This window comes from Leptosomus discolor, chromosome 2 (assembly GCF_034619465.1).
Source record: "Leptosomus discolor isolate bLepDis1 chromosome 2, bLepDis1.hap2, whole genome shotgun sequence".
In the NCBI taxonomy this organism is placed as follows: Eukaryota; Metazoa; Chordata; class Aves; order Leptosomiformes; family Leptosomidae; genus Leptosomus; species Leptosomus discolor.
This window is the reverse complement of record NC_141392.1, coordinates 1382660-1399840: the sequence shown is the minus strand read 5'-3', so window position 1 is coordinate 1399840 and position 17181 is coordinate 1382660. Positions and strand designations below refer to the sequence as shown.

Here is a 17181-nt window from a genome sequence, read left to right as displayed (position 1 = left end):
CTCCCGCCCGACTGACGGACCGCGCCGCCTCCCGGGCGCCGTAGCGCGCCCTTCCGCGCGGGGCACGCCGGGAGTTGTAGTCCCGGCGGGGCGGGGTTTCGCCTCGGCGCATGCGCGCTCTCCCCGCCCGCTCCTCCTCTCTCCCCGCCCGGGCCCATGCGCAGAGGCGCCGCGGTGCCGCGCGTGCGCCGCGTGCCGGCCGCCCCCTCCCCTCGCCCGTCGGTGGCCGGTGGCGCGGGCCCGCCGCCGCCGCCATGTCCGCCGAGCAGGTGAGCAGCCTCTGCGAGCAGCTGGTGAAGGCGGTGACGGTCATCATGGACCCGGCCTCCACGCAGCGCTACCGCCTGGAGGCGCTCAAGGTACCCGGCCGGGGCGGGGGAGGCGCCGGGCGGCGGCCACGCGGCTGTCCCGTCCGCACGGCCCCGGGGCCCGCTCGGGCCCGGCGGGAGAGAGCGGGGGGGGGGGGGGGGGGTCGGGCAGGTCCCCGGGCAGCTCCTGTGGCGCTGGGAGCCGTCAGCGGGCGGGGGAAGGCGGCAAGGGGTGCGCCTGCGCGGCGCTGGGGGGTGTCGGGCGGCCCCCCACGGTGTGCTCCGTGAGGGGTCGGGGCTGCCCCCCCCCCCCCCTCCCTCAACCCCGCCGTTACCGGCCACCCCGGCCCCGCTCTGGGGTTCTAACTGCGCGTCCCCGGTCCTTTCCCAGTTCTGCGAGGAGTTCAAGGAGAAGTGTCCCATCTGCGTGCCCTGCGGGCTGAAGCTGGCGGAGAAGACGCAGACGGCCATCGTCCGGCACTTCGGCCTGCAGATCCTGGAGCATGTGGTCAAGTAAGGCCGCCCGGCAGCCCCTGGCGGGGGCTCTGCTCCCCTTCCAGCGTCTCCCGCTTCAGGGAGGCACTTGCTGCACGGAGAGAGGCTGTCCTGCAGCAGGGGACAGTGGCTGTCCTGCAGCAGGGGACAGTGGCTGTCCTGCTCTGTTGGTTTCCTCCTTTGCAGCAGAAGGAGAGGAGAAAATGGCTTTCGGGCAGGTTGGGAGGGTGAATTTAACGATTCTGAGACTCCTGGAGTCGCAGACGGGGTTATCAGTAGGTCTGTGCGGCGTTCTCTGTCCTTAGCCTCACACTAACAAAGAGGCTTTGTGTTAGTTCGGTTCTGAGGTTCCTCTCTGCCGCCTCTACAGCCCTGATGCTTTGTGCTTTCGCTGGGTCTGTTGGCCTCGGCAGTGCACGGCCATTTGCCAGCAGCAGCTTTAACTCAGCCTTTTCACGAAGGGATTGGGCGCTGGCAGAGTCAGTGAGCTGTAGTGTCGCTCTCTGGTTTAGATAAGGGAGGGATGGTTCACTGAGAATCAGGTCGGAGGTCTTTATAGATGTTGTGACTCGGTGTCCCTTTTGTTTCTCTCTTGGTTTTTTCATTCTTTCACACAGGTTCCGCTGGAACAATATGCCTCGCCTCGAGAAAGTTTATCTAAAGAACAACGTCATGGGCCTCATATCCAGTGTAAGCACCTTCTGCCCCAGACTTTCCTCTGAAACGTGGTTCTCACTTGGGGATAGAAAGGGGGAGCAAAAGGGAAAAAGATTCCCGTTAGTTAGCACAGATGACCCCAATTCAGTTCTGTATTTCATTACTTTCTTGCTGTGCATCCCTGGTTGTTGCAGAGCCTTTTCTCTGTCCGGTGGTCGGGTCAGTGACCACGTCTCCTCCCTCGGCAGGGAGCTGTGAGGCTTGTATAGCACACGTGAGGTACTTTTTCTTTTCTTGGGGGGAGATCCAGCAAACATGGATGTTCTTACCTTTTGTAAGAATCCTAAAGTCATTGTTTTAGTCATGTTTTTCCTATCCTTGTGATCACTCTTGTGACCAAGTGACATTCTTTTGAGGAAAATGCTTTTGGTTCCCAGAGTTCAGTGTCTAGGGGTGCTTGGGAGGGTCATCCAAGGTAGCTGGGCTGAAGAGCTGCCCGATGGTCTGTTTTGGTGTTTTTATCCTGTGTGGTTTAGAATATTTTCAACCACCGTTCTTCCCAGGTCGGAATCATAAGTGTCTGGTGTTTGCTGTTTTGTGTATAACTCCGCCCCACTTCCATCACAGGGAACTCAAAGTATTCTGGAGGAGGAAAGTCACATCAAGGATGTTCTTTCTCGCATTGTGGTGGAGATGATCAAGCGCGAATGGCCTCAGCACTGGCCCGACATGCTGAAGGAGCTGGATACCCTCTCCAAGCAAGGGGTAGGACTCACACCTGTCTGTTCCCTTCTGCTTGCTCACGGTATGGGTTTCAGTCTTCTGTCAGTGAGCCGAGCTCAGTCGTGGTCAGGTGGGGCAGGCTGATGGGCGACTCACAAATCCCTGTAAGATTAAGTTACTCTAGGGGATGATTTTAGCAGAGGGAGGGGCACCCTCCTGCCTTGTTTTCCCAAGGTGCGACCTGTGTCTGCGTGCCCGCTCGCTTGCTCCCGCATCTCTGAGCTGGCCTCCAGAGAGTTTGCTGCTTGGGTTGTGCTGATGGAGTGTTTTCGTTCTGGGACGTCAGGAGACTCAGACGGAGCTGGTGATGTTCATCCTCCTACGGCTGGCAGAGGACGTGGTGACTTTTCAAACTCTGCCTACCCAGCGGCGACGAGATATCCAGCAAACCCTCACCCAGAACATGGAGAAGATCTTTAGCTTCCTGCTGACTACCCTGCAGCAGAACGTCAACAAGTACAGGCGCATGGTAAGGGTCTCCTTTCCTTGGGTTCCGTCAGGAATGGGGGTGCGACTCGCAGGTTGTTGGGGAAGCCAGCGCAGAACCTGTCTGAGATCCGTTGGTGTCGCTGTGAGGTAGGGGTCTGCTGTGGCCTGGGCAGCCGGTGCTGATCAGACTGGGCACACTGGGCTAACAGGGTTAGTGGTGGTAGTTTGGGTTTGCTCGAGGAGATGTGTGCCTCGGCCCTGCTGCTGGGATGCTCCGCTCGCACTAGGGCTGTACGGCTTCGCACACCAGAGGTGTGGTTGTGGCAGAAACGGTGAGATTTGGGGTGATTTAGGTGACACAGAGCGGTAAAGAGGTGCCCTCCTGGGCTCACAGCTGCTCTGTTACGCTGCAGTAGGGTCTTTGCGGTGATGCACCAAAACGCACGAGTTTCTGATGTCTCAGCATTGCATCTGGGCCTCTGTGGTCCTTTTCTCCGAGAGCTCGGGTCAGGAAGCCCTTTTTTTGTCAAGCTGTGGTGAGGAAAGCTCTTCCTTTTTGTGCAAAGAGACTCCTTTCCTGGATTCTTTCCTAGAGTCAGAGCTGTGCGGGTTGGTCAAGAGGATGGTGAAGGCAAGTCTCTACCCCAGCCTGCTCCTGTGAGAGGGAAGTGGATTTGAGAGCGAAGCACAATTGAGAAACCCATCTAGTAACAAGTTGCTTAGGGGTGTCTCTTGTTCTTTTTTCCTGTGAATTGAAATCCGGGGTTGCGCTGAACGTGCAAGTGGGAGGCGATGAAAAACCCTCTCCTGCCTGACTTGTGTTCGTTTTCCTGATGTACTGACAGGCTGAACAAACCTGCCTGTAGAGCAGTTTCTGTGCAGTTCGTGGTGGTGGGTGGGAGACCCTGGTGCATTTTGTAGTCTGGCTGAAATGCCTTTCCAGGTAAGGTTTGAATTGCAATGCTTGAGGCTCTGAAGTGTGGCTGCTTCTGCTAACGGTGGAATCTTTCTGATTGGCAAGGTTGGAGCACCCCAGGAGCAAGAAGCCCTCACCACTCCACAGGTTAGCAGATCTTTGGGATGCTTGTGCACAGGGTGAATTGTGAGGGTTGGGTGTTCAGTTACCTGTCTGCACACTGAGGCTGGGGGAGACGGTGGACGGTTCCCCAAGACTCTAATCACCCGCAGTGCCTGTGAGTGTGCGGGCCTGGTGTGCTGGCTCAGTTGTGGAGCGCTTGGGACGCAACCAGATGAACGTAAAGACACTGCACTGGATACGCTGATGGGCAGAGTTTCCACAGCAAAGCCTTGCAGCAGAAAGAAACGCTTGTGGCGGCCTTGTAAAACGAATCAGACCCGAGCGCCTGAGGGACTCGGTTGCGTTGGTCAAAACGATGGCGCGAGCCGTGCGTGGCTGCTGGGAGTGTTTGGAGCTGGGGGTCAGGCGGTGAGCTCCTTCCCCAGCTGCCTTCCTGACCCTGGGCAAATCACTCACCCTCCTCAGACATTGGTCTTGGTACGTAAGAGCCACCAGCATCTTTCAGAGTTTGGCTTCTGGATGTAAGATGCTCTAAAAGGTCAAAAGCTTCTTCCCTGGAAGCTTCCAGGCAGCGCTGAAAGGCCTTTCCTCCTTGTGCCCTGTGTCTCCCTGGTGCCTGCTGACTGGAGCGTCATCTTTGGGGCGAGAAGGAAGTGGTGGCTTAACCTGCAGCTCCAAGGCCTGCTGTTTTCCCTGCCAGGGGGCTGCGGAGGTGGCTGTGGCGGCTGCAGCAGGGGCCGGAGCGGGAGGCTGCGCTGCAGCCCCTTTCGCTGGGGAGCTGCTCTGGGAAGCTGCCGCTGGCTGCCTCCTGGAGCACGAGCCTGCCCAGCAGCGGCCGGGTGGAAGGGTGTGCTGTCGCTGCTCACTGCCTCTTGTTTTCTTTTTCAGAAGACTGAGCTGGCTCAGGAGCCAAAGGTGAGTGGAGCTGTGTGGGAGTCGGTGCTTTAGTCGTTCTTAAGACCCAGATTGCTTAGAACTAGGCTTTTCCCAGGCTTTGGAGTCTGTTACCTGCAGTTCTCCTGTACAGGAGTATGTTCAGCCATTGTACAACCTCCTTGAGAGCAGAGGGGTGAGGGGTGGCAGCAGAAAGGCCCGAGTCTCTCGCTCTCTCGGGGTGGTTCTGGTCCCGTTCTTCCCGGGTGGATGGCTTTAGGTGAGGGTTGGTGTTGCTGGCTCTGACCTCTTGCCTCCTCTCTGTTCGCAGGCCCAGGCCAACTGCCGCGTGGGGATAGCAGCGCTCAACACCCTGGCCGGCTACATTGACTGGGTGGCCCTGAGCCACATCACAGCAGACAACTGCAAGCTCTTGGAGATGTTGTGTCTTCTCCTAAATGAGCCAGAGCTCCAGATAGGAGCGGCAGAGTGTCTTCTGATTGCTGTGAGCAGGAAAGTGAGTTCTTCCTCCTCAGCTCCTCTGGCTCCCCTTTGTTTTCCTCCTCTTCTCCCCTGTAATTCTTCAGACTGAGCAATGATGCCTTTGCCCTTTAGTATTTAAGAAACAAAATTCAAATTTGGCTGCTTACATTAACGATAATTAGCGTGAATGTCACGCCAGCACGAGACACACAGCAGCTGTTGGAACCCTCTCCAGCTTCTGTGCTCGCCTCTCCTCGCGGTTTTGAAGTTGGGGATCCCCGTTGAATTCTTTTTCCCCACTTTCTGCAGCTGCAAAGTGGGAAATGTTGTCAGCAGCTGCAGCTCGGGGAAGCGAAGCAGGATCTAAAGAGGTGATTTGCCCCACACCTTCACAAGCAGCTTAGTGTCGCGGCCAAGTGTTTATCAGCTGCCTTTAGGTAACTAGCCAGTCTGCCGGGAAGGAGAGTTAACGTCTCAGAATCAGTTTTTCGGTTCAAAGTTCCTGTGGTGGGCTGGCTTGGGGAAATTTTCTGATCAGGATTGCCTTAGATTTTTTTGGCAAGTTTTTACTGAAATTATTTGTGGACTGTAAGCGCCTCCCCAGATGGAAGGACAACTGGTCATCTCCTGGTTTCCCCTGCAGGTGGGAATAAATAGTTACGTGCTAATTGAGGCATTTGGCGTGTTTTGCCCACAGGGTAAGCTGGAGGATCGGAAGCCTCTGATGGTCTTGTTTGGAGACGTTGCCATGCACTACATTCTCTCTGCTGCCCAGTGAGTACCATCATGCTGCTATAATTTCACCCCAAACTGCGTACAAAACGGCTTTTTAGATGTGATTTGCAAAAGATACTGCTGCTGAAGTGCAGGGAGCTGGGGCTGGGTTAGGAGAGGACAAACCCACCGTTTCTTTCGCAGAACCTGAAAAACTGCGAGTTTTTTCAAATCCAGTCGTTGAAGGACAAAGTGGTGTAAATGTCACAGCTTCCCCGGCTTTCTGGTTCAGCCTGAAGCTGGGAGGAAGGGACTCTGAGAGGCAATTTCAGAGGTTTTAGACGCCAGTAAAGCAGCACTTCTCGATAGTAGCAGAGAAAAACCCACTGCAACACAGTCAGATTGCTCTAGTCCTTTTCTGATCTGCGAGATAGACAGCAGTGCGCCTGTTACCTGCAGCGTGAGTGACTGTGACCCTGTCTTCCCCCTCCCCAGGACAGCAGACGGAGAAGGCCTGGTGGAGAAGCACTATGTTTTCCTGAAGAGGCTCTGCCAAGTTCTGTGCGCCTTGGGCAGCCAGCTCTGCGCCTTGCTGGTGAGTCTCCCCTACCAGCAGCAGCCCTGTCCAGGCTGGCTTTTCGGGCTGGGGCTGAGGCAGCCCTGATCTCGGGCAGGACCAGGGTTCTCTCCACGCATTTGGAAAAGGCAGAAAGGGCTCTGCTCCCAGATGGGATGACTGTATCCTGCCAAGTCGTGGGAGTGTAGGATGGGGGGACCCTGAGTGATTCCAGGCCTTTGCTGTCATCAAGAATCATCTCCTATAACCTCTGTAAAATGCTGAAGCTTCACTGAAAATCAGTCAAGTTTCTTGCTGTCTACTGGTACAGAAAAACCACTCCAGGAAGTTATTCTTGTGTTGGAAGCTTTTTTAATGTCCCTGTTAAAAATAACTCGGAGATTTTAGCTGTTTGTTCTACCACGTTTCTCTCAAACCGAAGGAAGAAACAGGTTTTGTTCTCACTGTTCAGCTTCACGACGCTTTGCGTCGGTGCGGAGGTGAAGATGCACGTTGCTGCTTCCCGCGCGTGCTGGTCGCTGAATCCCTTCCGTTCAGCGTGGCGCTTCCCCAGTAGAGAAGGCAGACTGGGAGACAGGCGAGGCAGCCAGCCTGTGCAAGTGGTGGAGCAAAGTGAATTCTCACAGCGGGGGAAAGAGGGAAAAAAAAAAAAAACCACCCCATCTTTGAGAATTTTTCTCTAAAAGGACTGGAGGGGAAACAAAGGGTTAGTTCTTACTTCCAGTGACTTCACTTGCTGTTGGCAGCGGGAGCTGTCAGTCTGTGGTGAAGTGATGAGATGGGGATTTGAGTCCTCTCACCCAGGTTCACCCAGGAGAGGCAGCACTGAGCTGTACAGGGGTCTTGAGGGCACCACGTCATGTTACAGTTTGTGAGGAGCAGCTGAACCGTGAATTTATGGCTCTGGGCAATATTTATTTTCCCAATAAACTTCCCAGAAAGTTGCTGGTGAGAGATGTCCGCATGTTAAATGCAGGAAACGTTTTGAGGAATGAGAGTGACATCATCTGGGTGTCATTCTGCCGTCATGAATTGCTCCACTTCAGTACTGCTGGGTGGGCTTGACCCAATGGGAGTAAAATTGTGACTCCTGGCAGCAGCAGCGGTTCTGAATTTGGTTTTAACGGCCCTCCAGTAGCTGAGGAGTCACACTTTCCTCTTGAATGAGGGTGGTGGTGCCTCCGGCACCCCCAGGCTGCTCAGCAGAACTTGCTACTCCTCAGGCTGTACTGGTTTCACAAAACAATCACAGTTGTGCCGTGGTTTTTGTCTGTGCTCCTTGATAGCCTGTGGCCTTGGTCGTAGTGCTCCTGCTTTACCCAGAGACGTACCACTGGCGAGCCCGGCGTGGCAGAGTTGGTGTTTTGTCTGAAGGTGTTTGTCTTCCTGACAGGGCTCGGACTCTGACGTGGAAACACCAGCCAACCTTGGAAAATACCTGGAGTCGTTTTTAGCCTTCACAACCCACCCCAGCCAGGTACGTGACGGGCTGAAGGTCTCGGCTGTGTCTGTGTGAGAACGGGAACGCGTAACTGAGCTGGCCCGCGGAAGGCTGCCGAGCTGGAGCGGCCAGACGCTGCTCTCCAGGCTCCCCGGTTCAGCTGGAGACCTGGCAGGCGGAGCGGTTCCTCCTCCGTTACCGCAGCGTTAGGCCCAGGGCCTGGCGCAGAGGGGCTGAGCAGGAGGGGCAGGGTTTGCAGTCGGCCCTAGGATTTACTTGGACACTTCTGGCACTCCGGGAGTTTGGGTTGTGCCTGCAAGGTGCCTTGGCCTCAGCCAGCTGGTCAGTGGAGTTTGCTGTTGCCTTCTGATGGCACCGCTGAGTGCTCGCAGCGGAGATCCCAGCACTGACGCTCTTCTCTGTTCCCCTCTTTTCTCTCTTTTTTTACCGCCCCCCCCCCCCCCCCGCCCAGTTCCTGCGCTCTTCCACCCAGATCACGTGGGGAGCCCTCTTTCGGCATGAGGTTCTGTCGCACGACCCCTTGCTGCTGGCCATGATTCCCAAGTACCTGCGGGCATCGATGACCAACCTGGTGAAGGTGTGTGGGTGTGAGGAGGGGCCTGGGCGAACGCGGCCTGGGGGTCGTGGGGGAGCAGGCAGGCGGTTCGTGTGCCAGCCAGGGGCGCGATCCCCAGGCTGCCGAGCCGAGGGCTGGGTCTGAGCCGAGGGCTGGGTGTCCACATCTTACTGTCTGCTCAGCCTTCATCTCCCTGAAGCTGGCCTGAGCTGCGGCGGGGGGCACCTCTCCCCTCCTGACCTTGTCTGCTCTGTCTCTAGGTGGGCTTTCCCTCCAAAACAGACAGCCCCAGTTGTGAATACTCCCGCTTTGATTTTGACAGCGATGAGGACTTCAATGCCTTCTTCAACTGTAAGTGGCCTCACCCTGTGTGGGTGCTGCTGTCTGTGCCTTCCCTCGTACTGCCAGCTGCTGCTGAGCTTGGAGCCCAGCCCGTTGTCACGGCAGCTCCCGTTCGTGTCTTGACTCTTTCAGCCTGGACCGTGGGGTTAAGTTAATGTAGGATTTTCCTCTGGCAGCTCAGGTGTTTCATTTTACTTACTTTTTGCTGTTATTTAGCTTGCTGGCCAGGTAGGTGGCCTAGCAGCGTTTGCTGCCTAGTGTCAAAGAAAACGTGCCCCTTGGTCAGCTAGAGGAAGAGATGAAGCAGCCTGGGGGCCTGCTCGGCTTCGGCGAGGGGGGCAGCCTATGAAAGACTTAAAATGTCATTCCAGAAAAAAAAAACCTGTCTTGGCCCCGCTAAGAAGGTTCTGGTTCAGCACCAGAGCTGGAGTTGAGCAGTTAAAATAGCCAGATTTAATCATGATCTTAAACCAGCAAACTGGAGACCATGGACATTAATGATTTTCTTTTTTTCTTTGGTATTTTACTTCCTAAAACCAAGGTTGGTTCTCGTTGGCTGGTACAGTTTGGTACTCACTTGATGGCTGGGAGGATACACTTAAATTACTTAAATTCTTACTTTTTACATTTATGTTTGAGGATTTTAAGTGTTGTGGGTTTTATTACTTACTAGATAGTTTGTTTTTTGCTTAGTGTAATAAGTCTGTTGGGGTGGAAGTCAAAAAGTAGCTGAATGCACAAAGCCAGAATCTGAAATAGTTTTAAGGAGGTAAATTACGTTGAAGGTATTACATACATAAGAAAATAAAACAGGTTTGAAATGCAAAATAAAGTTACTTGATAAAACAACTTTTTTAAATGATGCGAGTTGCTCCTGTAGTCAGCAGAGATGATTCTTTTGTACGGTCACGTACTGGAATATTTTGGAACAAATTAAATTCCTGTTCTGTAATTTTAATATCCTTGAAATTGAAAACAAGACTTTGTTGGGGTTTTTGGGTTCACTTTAGTTTGTCAGCGCAGGATCTGAACTGGGGTGAGTCGAGTAATCTAGAAAAAGTGTGTTTAGCTGAAGGAAGTGGTAGTTACCTGCTGCTGGTTTTCTGTCTCTGTATCTCAAGGCGCTTTGTAAGCAGCAAACGTGTAGTTTGAAGAATTTTTTAATGGAAAATAGAGGCTTAATCGTAGTAAATCTGGGGTTAGCCTAGATTTTCATAATTCATATTGCATTTTAATTGCACTTCTTTTTGTGTTCATCCATCACTTTTGACGTGCGTTTCAACTGGTTCAAAAGTTGCCCACCCTGTTACACCTGGTGTGCTGACTGTGTGCCTGAGCTGACCCCGCAGCTGTGGCCGGAGCCACCGTCCCTAACGTTCCCAGGGCTGAGGGGAGCGTCGGGGAAGGCCGCGTTTGCAGCAGCAGCTGGCTGCAAGGTGTCTGGTTTCTCGCCGCAGCTTTCCGCGCCCAGCAAGGAGAGGTGATGAGGATGGCCTGTCGCCTGGACCCTCGAACCGGCTTCCAGATGGCTGGTGAATGGCTGAAGTACCAGCTCACAGCTCCCGTTGATACTGGACCCATGAACTGTACGTGACCCGAAAAAAAAAGGGGATGTGGGATTTGGTTTTAATTCAAGCCAAGAAGAAACTGTTTTTTCTTTTCCTTTTTTTTTTTTTTAAGGGGGAGCCAAGACTCAATGCCAGGTTTTCAGGCTTTTAAGATCTTTGCAAGTTAAAAGCAAAATCAAATCAAACCCACCCCAGGTTGGAAGAGCTAATTAAAGCCCTTGGCTTCTCCTTTCCCTCCCCCAAAACTCTCCGCATGAGAGATGCAGCTGCCCCTCCTGGTACAATTTCACAATTATTTGGGGCTTGTTATCTCCATGATATATTGATTATTTCTGCCCAGGGAAGTTCTGCCTGTCTGGCAAATCCCTCTGTCAGTCCCTTTGCTTTCCCCCCAGGAGGGGAGGCCCCGTGGCGCCCTACGGAGTCACACCGAGGGCCGCCTCGCCTGCAGCGCTGGCTCTGGCCCGGTGGTCTCCCTCCTTTCCTGTTCCCTCCTTTGCTGTGTGGGTGCTGCTCCCCGTAGCCTCTCAAAGGTCAGGCTTGGGTCTCGGGAGCCTGCCCGTGAGTGAGGCAAATCCCACGGGAGCGCTTTGGTGGCTCCCAGTGCACTGATGGCTCCCAGTGCACTGGTGGCTCCCAGTGCACTGGTGGCTCCCAGTGCACTGGTGGCTCCCAGTGCACTGGTGGCTCCCAGTGCCTTCCTGCCAGGCATCTGCAGGGAGGGCCGTGGGACGCACACCCTTGAGAGTGCTGGGCGGGAGCTCACCAGCCCGCTGCCGTGCCTGCAGGGAGGAGCACGGTGAGAGCTCAGGCGTTCTCTTCCTTTCAGCCAAGACAGGCGAAGGCCTCTGCTCCATCTTCTCTCCATCCTTTGTGCAGTGGGATGCCATGACCTTCTTCTCGGAGAGCGTCATCAGCCAGATGTTTCGAACCCTGGACAAAGACGTACGTGTACCGGACGCTCTTGCCTTCTCTCCTGCCTTGTTCTGGGTTGACACAAGTGGGTTTTTTCAGCTACGTTATCCTTGAAAATCCATTTGTGGTAACTGGTTACCGCCGTGCAACAACCTGGATTGTGCGGTGGGCGATTCTCCTGAGGAGCAGCAGCCCTTCTGTGAGAGGGGCCCAAACTCCTCCTGGCTCACTGTCGGGCCTGTCTTGGTGCTGGACACTGTGCCATGGGCGTACAGGCCCAGGAGAGCGCTGAGGAGGCGTGCTTTGATGCGGTGCCTTGCTAGAGGAGAGGAATGCTTAAGCAGGAATTAGTCTTTTTAATTATCCCCTGATTAGAATTTTTTTTTTTTTTAACTTGTAACTAATTGAGAGAAACTCATGGTCAGGGAGTAAGAGATGAGAAGCAATATCTGTCTGCTTTTCCTTCAGCAGCAGGCCAGGCAGAAGGAAAGCATTTTTTTCTCAGCCTGGTGTAAACTGACTTGATTTTTCTATCAGATTAGGCTGCTCGTGCGCTTCAGTTCATCACTCTGATCACAGTAAAGTCATGACATGGGTTGATGTAGTTTGTTACGTGTGGAATCTGTTGGACAGAGTCAAGAGGAGAACTGGGAACCAAAGTGAGAGAGAGGAAACTTGCCTTTCCTGGAGGTGCAAGTCTGGGGACTTGAGACTGACATCTCGGGGCTGCCCTCCCAACAAGGGCAGCGCTGCGGTCCGTTGTTCTTCAGCAAGTGCACGCAGCGCCCCGTTAAACTGAGGCTCCTGCTGCTTTTCTTTCTGCTTTGAGAGCAGCTGTGCTCAGCTGAGAGGCCCTGTATGGCAGCAGCAGCTCCGTGGCCGAGCTCTAGGGGTTGTAGGGTGTGTGCTGCAGGCTGAAGTACTCGGTGTTGCCTCCTTTTTACTTTCCTTCTTCGTTCCCTTTGCTGCCTTTGTAGGAAATCCCCGTGAATGATGGCATAGATCTGCTGCAGCTTGTCCTTAATTTTGAAACAAAGGATCCTCTCATCCTCTCCTGTGTGCTCACCAACGTCTCCGCTCTCTTCCCGTTTGTCACGTACCGACCAGAATACCTGCCGCAAGTCCTCTCCAAGGTAGGGACTGGCAGGCCACGCTGAAATCAGGAAGGCGTTTTGTGGTGCAGGGCACTTGTGCTGAACTGCAGGAGTTAATCCTCTTGGTGTCACTGTCAGGGAAGGATTATCCTTCATGTTAAAGATGGGAAAAACTGAGAGTGAGTCTCGTTCGAGAGGCAGCAACGTCAGATAACGCGGGTTTTGCGGTTCCTGGCCTTGAATCTGAACGTTGAGTGCACGCTCTGGCCGGTCAACACTGTGCCTTATTTCAAGGCCTGGCTGTGCTGCTGATTCATCTTTCAGCTTAGTCGAGTGTTCTTTGCTGACTTTAATGAAATTGCACTGAAGTTTTATGATCTATTCCTTGAGCTCAGAATACACGTGAGTGCTAGATATGAGCAAATGATTTGAGTTTTTGGATTTTTCCTCCCTTTTCTCACAGCTGTTTGCTTCAGTTACCTTTGAAGTTGTAGAAGAAAGCAAGGTACGTCCGATTTGTTATTTATTTACTGATGGGCTCTGACAGTTGGATCAGATCATTCTGTCTGAGAGCAAGCTGAGTCTGGAGACTCTGCTGTAGGAGGCTTCTCAAGTATAGTCGTGCTCCTGGAAAGGGCTGGGAAGTCTGGATAGAACTGGTCTGTTCTTGGCTGCTGTAGCCTGATAAGCTTTGGCTCACCTACTTAGAGGGCCCAGGCGTGGTGGAAGGCCAGTGTGCTTAGTCCCCCGCTCTGCGCTGCCCTGCCGGAGGGTAAACACCCTTCGTTAGCTGTGGGTGTCCTTCAGGAGCTGGCCCACGTGGCCGGGAAGGGCGGCTGCAAAGCTGGCAGCTGCCTAGGGAGAGCTTGGAGTCCTGGCACAGCGAGCAGGATCCGTGGCCTCCCTGCTGCTGGAGTACAGCTGTTCCGACGTGGGCTTCTTGGGGTGGAGGGAATGGGGTCGTTGCATGATCGTTTGGGGTGGGGGGGTGTGGAAATGCTTTTCTGGTCTGTGCTCAACAGTGCAGCAAACTGTATGCAATGCATTTGCCTTTGGAAGATCCCCTGCATTTGTCTGAACTCTTGTTTTGTTGCATTGAAGTTTGTTGTGTCTGTCCAGGCTCCTAGAACTCGAGCAGTGAAGAATGTGAGAAGGCATGCATGCTCTTCCATCATAAAGATGTGTCGGGATTACCCTCAGCTTGTCCTGGTACGTTACTGCGACTCACCACGGAGAGTCTGGCCTCCGTTTCAGCTGGGTTTTGTGGGATCCTCAGCTGTCTTGGCTACAGCCTCTGTTTTTCTTACACAAAACATTCCTGCTGTGCAGATGGCAAAGTGTTTTATTCTCCCCTGGCCCCTGGAAAAATCTTCTGCGTGAAGAGTTGAATGGTAGAGTGATGAGTTCAGCGAAAAGGTGATGAGTTAAATGCAAAGGGGCTGCTGAGGAGGATACGAGCAGCACTAGATTGGTTTTATGGGAATGTTTGCTGAATTCCCACGTTGTCACCCGTGGTGGTCTCGATTCCTTAGCTGAAGGTGCTGGCATGGCTAATCCCAGGCTGTCTTCTGTTACGTGCCAGCATGTAGGAGCGAGAGGAGAGTATGTGTTTCCTGGCTTAGCTGGAGGGGACTAGAGAAATCAAAACGCTTTTCAAATCCATGAGCGGGTGTTTGGGTTGGTTTTGCTGAACTAAACAGCCTGTGTGCAACACGCGTAGCTCTGAGCTCCTTCCTGTAGTGGCATTTGTGTGGAGTGGCTCTAGGAACGTGGGAGCACCGTGGGACGTTGCTAGTTTAAACCAAGACGTTCTTTGGGGGATGCTCATTAAGGTAATTTAGGGGTTCCAGTATGCATTCTGCAATAGCTGCTAAGAACTGGCAGGTTTGCCTGTGTCCCACCGTACTGGTCCTTGACCTATAGCTCGCTCTCTCCCATCCCTGGCCAGCCAGCCGGGCTCCCTGGAAGAGCCGAGGGCCCAGAGCTGCTCCAGACTGCGTTCAGGTGGCTTTGCTGAGGGGGTGGTGGCTAATGCTTGTACAGAGTTACAGGAAGACGTGGTTGTGACTAGAGCGGGTGGGGAAGACGCAGCCGTTCCCGGGGAGCCAGTGGTAACTGTATGAATCGTTATTAACCCCGTTGTGAGCAGAGAGGTGGAAGAGTCCCAGGTCTGGCACTTAGGAGCGAGGTCCTTCTGTGAGCTAAGAAAAGCACCAGAACTCTTTGGAGGTGTGACACTCCTAGAAGAGAGAGATTTCCTCCGCTTATCTCAGTCGTTCTGGAGACTTAAGTAAACTCGATGCAGGATGGTGATAGAGGGATGGGGAAGAAAAGGGGTTCTTTTAGACTGAACATTCAGAGAAGCTTGAGATGGAGGTGGTGATGGCTGTGTAGAGAAAAGGCAGCTTAGACATGCTCCTCCGGCTGTTCTGCCGAGTACAGTACATCCCGCCTCTGCCTGCCCCGGTGGCCACCCTCCCCACCAGACGCGTGACACTTCCATTTCCTTGTGTCTTCTAGCCAAACTTTGAGATGTTGTACAACCACGTGAAGCAGCTGCTCTCCAACGAGCTGCTCCTGACGCAGATGGAGAAGTGTGCTCTGATGGAGGCCCTCATCCTCATCAGCAACCAGTTCAAGGACTATGAGCGGCAGAAAGCTTTCTTGGAGGAGCTCATGGCTCCCGTGGCCGGCTTATGGCTCTCCCCGGAGATGCAGAGGTACGGGGCGTTTCTCTGAGCCTTGAGCTGGAGGTGTTGCGGAGGTAACGTGCCCACGAGGGAATGTGCAAACCAGACGAGGGTGGCGGAGGGGGGTGTGGTGCCTCGTCATGTCCTGTGCTCTGGCGGTCCTGGCAATAGCTCTCCTGCAGGTCAGCAACTGCCAACTGAGTCTAGATGCTCCTTGTCCAAGAAGGGTCACTGAGAGTTGTTTAAGGTAGTAGAGGAACACTTCCCAGCATGCTCAAAGCATCTGCAGACAACGAGGAGTAAAAGGTGTCTGTTCCTCTCCAGGAGAAGCTAGGAAGCTGAGCTCTCCTTCCGAAAGCTGAGGTGTCCTGCAGCCCCGGGCAGCTGGGCGTGCACAAGAGTTTTCCCCAGTCTTCAGGAGAGATTCAAAGGTTTTAGGTCCTCGTGGCCCAAGAGAACTGGAGATGTTTGGAGAGTTCCCACGTCTCTGGTGCTTTTTATCCACGTTCCCACGTACGGTGTGGAGCGCCAGCCAGTCCCTCGAGCCTGCTGTGTTCGTTCAGGTGTCCATTGCCAGTGCAAAGCTCTGCCCAAAGCCCCTGGTACCAACAACAATCCCTGTTGCTGTCTTTTGCTGCTGCCAGAGTCCTCTCGGATCCCGAAGCCTTCATCTCCTACGTGGGTGCGGACAACAAAATTGCCGACCCGGTCCTGGAAGATCCTAGTGGCCTGAACCGCTCCAGAGTGAGTATCGTTACCGGGAGAAGTGTCATCCTGAGCGAGGTGGGACTTGCTCCTTCCATCCCCCGTTGCTGCTGATCTCTCCTGATCATCTCCTTCCTTAGGGTGTGGGTCAGTGGGTTTTTCAGATTGCAGAGTAACAGGCTGGCTTTTTTTACTTCTTTGGGCAAGGAGCACATAGGCCATGCAAAACCAGGTTGTTCAGCAGAGGGAAGCGTGCTATTCCCTGCTCTTCGTGTGTCAGAGTTTGGTTTTGGAGAAGCAATTGGTTTACGTGATTTTTGGAAATACGGTGCAGTGAGTGGTGCTTTTTTTGAGCCAGGCAGTATGGAAAGCATCATGCTGAGACTGCAGCGTGGAATATGATTAAAATTCATCTGAGGAGACTCGTGGTGTTTGAGTTGTTAGTGAAATGTCCTCGCTTCTTGGACAGACTGCAAATGGAGTTGCTCCCTTTGGGTCTGTAGAGGACACTGAAATGCAGTCCACAGAGCCGTGGTTTGGGGCTAATGCGGTTTGATCGCTGCCATCCCAGGTCTCTGCGTCCGGGCCGGCCCGTGGAGGGGATGAGGAGCTGGTGGCGCAGACCCTTCCTCTCAGAGGGCAGCCTGCCTGGTTGCTTGCGTGCTCGTGAGAGCGCGTGCGTGGGCGCTGTGTCTGCCAGCGCGTTCCCAGGGCTCCCTGGAGAGGATGGGACGTAGCGGGATCGTTGGCTGCGTGGTCGTGGCGGCGCGTTCCCGTCGCCGGACGGGGCTCCCCGCAGAGCGGTCCCTTTGCGGTGGGGTGCGGGTGGGTTTCCCTGGAAGCCCGTTTGCTCAGGTGGTGCTCGGGCTAAGGAACGCTCTCTCCCCGTCTCTCGCTGCAGATAAGCTTCTGCGTGTACACCATCCTGGGAGTTGTGAAACGGGCTCGCTGGCCTGCTGCCACTGAAGAGGCGAAAGCTGGAGGGTTCTTGTTGGGATACATGCCCAGTGGAAGTCCAATCTACCGTAATCCCTGCACAGAGCAGGTCCTGAAGCTTTTTGACAATTTACTGGCTCTTATAAGGTGGGTCAAGTTGACTTGAAATCATTTGCGTTGACGTAATGATCTCTGTAAAGCCAAGTAGATACGTGGAATGCTCAGAGCATGTTCTCCCCGTGAAGTCAGTGGGAACACAGGCTGGTGCAGGTACCCAAGTACTGTTCCTGACTGTTCACAGTGGGGAATGGCACTGGGGAAACTGGAGCCTTCTGAGTGTTCATTGGCCCGGCCTGCAAGAGCCCACCAAAGCCAGTGGGAGCTTGGGCTGGGGTTGCCTCCCCCACCTCCACTGCTATAAATCTGCCACCCAGTTAATCGTTTCTCGACTAACATCTCTGCTCTGCCCTCAGCCCCTACGAGGCCACCTCTCCAGTCACCACCGGGGCAGTCCCAGCTCTCGTCGCACCCTGTTGGTTCTGTTCTCTCTTCAGT

At 54.1% G+C, this 17181-nt stretch overlaps 1 protein-coding gene across 4 annotated transcripts in view; it reads left to right on the top strand.

Annotated features, from left to right (window-relative positions):
• The first annotated feature begins 254 nt into the window (after positions 1–254).
• Positions 255–17181, top strand: part of XPO5 (exportin 5) — a 29228-nt gene continuing 12301 nt past the window's right edge. For 2 of the 4 annotated variants that reach the window (XM_086461820.1, XM_086461819.1), the window contains exons 1-21: positions 255–359; positions 700–821; positions 1421–1493; positions 2088–2225; positions 2530–2712; positions 3694–3735; positions 4600–4626; positions 4916–5101; positions 5765–5841; positions 6277–6376; positions 7752–7835; positions 8272–8397; positions 8637–8727; positions 10176–10304; positions 11116–11231; positions 12179–12334; positions 12759–12800; positions 13397–13504; positions 14816–15015; positions 15630–15729; positions 16592–16773. In XM_086461820.1, coding sequence (XP_086317946.1) covers positions 255–359; positions 700–821; positions 1421–1493; positions 2088–2225; positions 2530–2712; positions 3694–3735; positions 4600–4626; positions 4916–5101; positions 5765–5841; positions 6277–6376; positions 7752–7835; positions 8272–8397; positions 8637–8727; positions 10176–10304; positions 11116–11231; positions 12179–12334; positions 12759–12800; positions 13397–13504; positions 14816–15015; positions 15630–15729; positions 16592–16773 — 2387 coding nt within the window. Of the gene's footprint in view, positions 360–699; positions 822–1420; positions 1494–2087; positions 2226–2529; positions 2713–3693; positions 3736–4599; positions 4627–4915; positions 5102–5764; positions 5842–6276; positions 6377–7751; positions 7836–8271; positions 8398–8636; positions 8728–10175; positions 10309–11092; positions 11232–12178; positions 12335–12758; positions 12801–13396; positions 13505–14815; positions 15016–15629; positions 15730–16591; positions 16774–17181 lie in introns of all 4 variants that reach the window. The other 2 variants (XM_086461821.1, XM_086461822.1) reach the window with 2 other exon arrangements.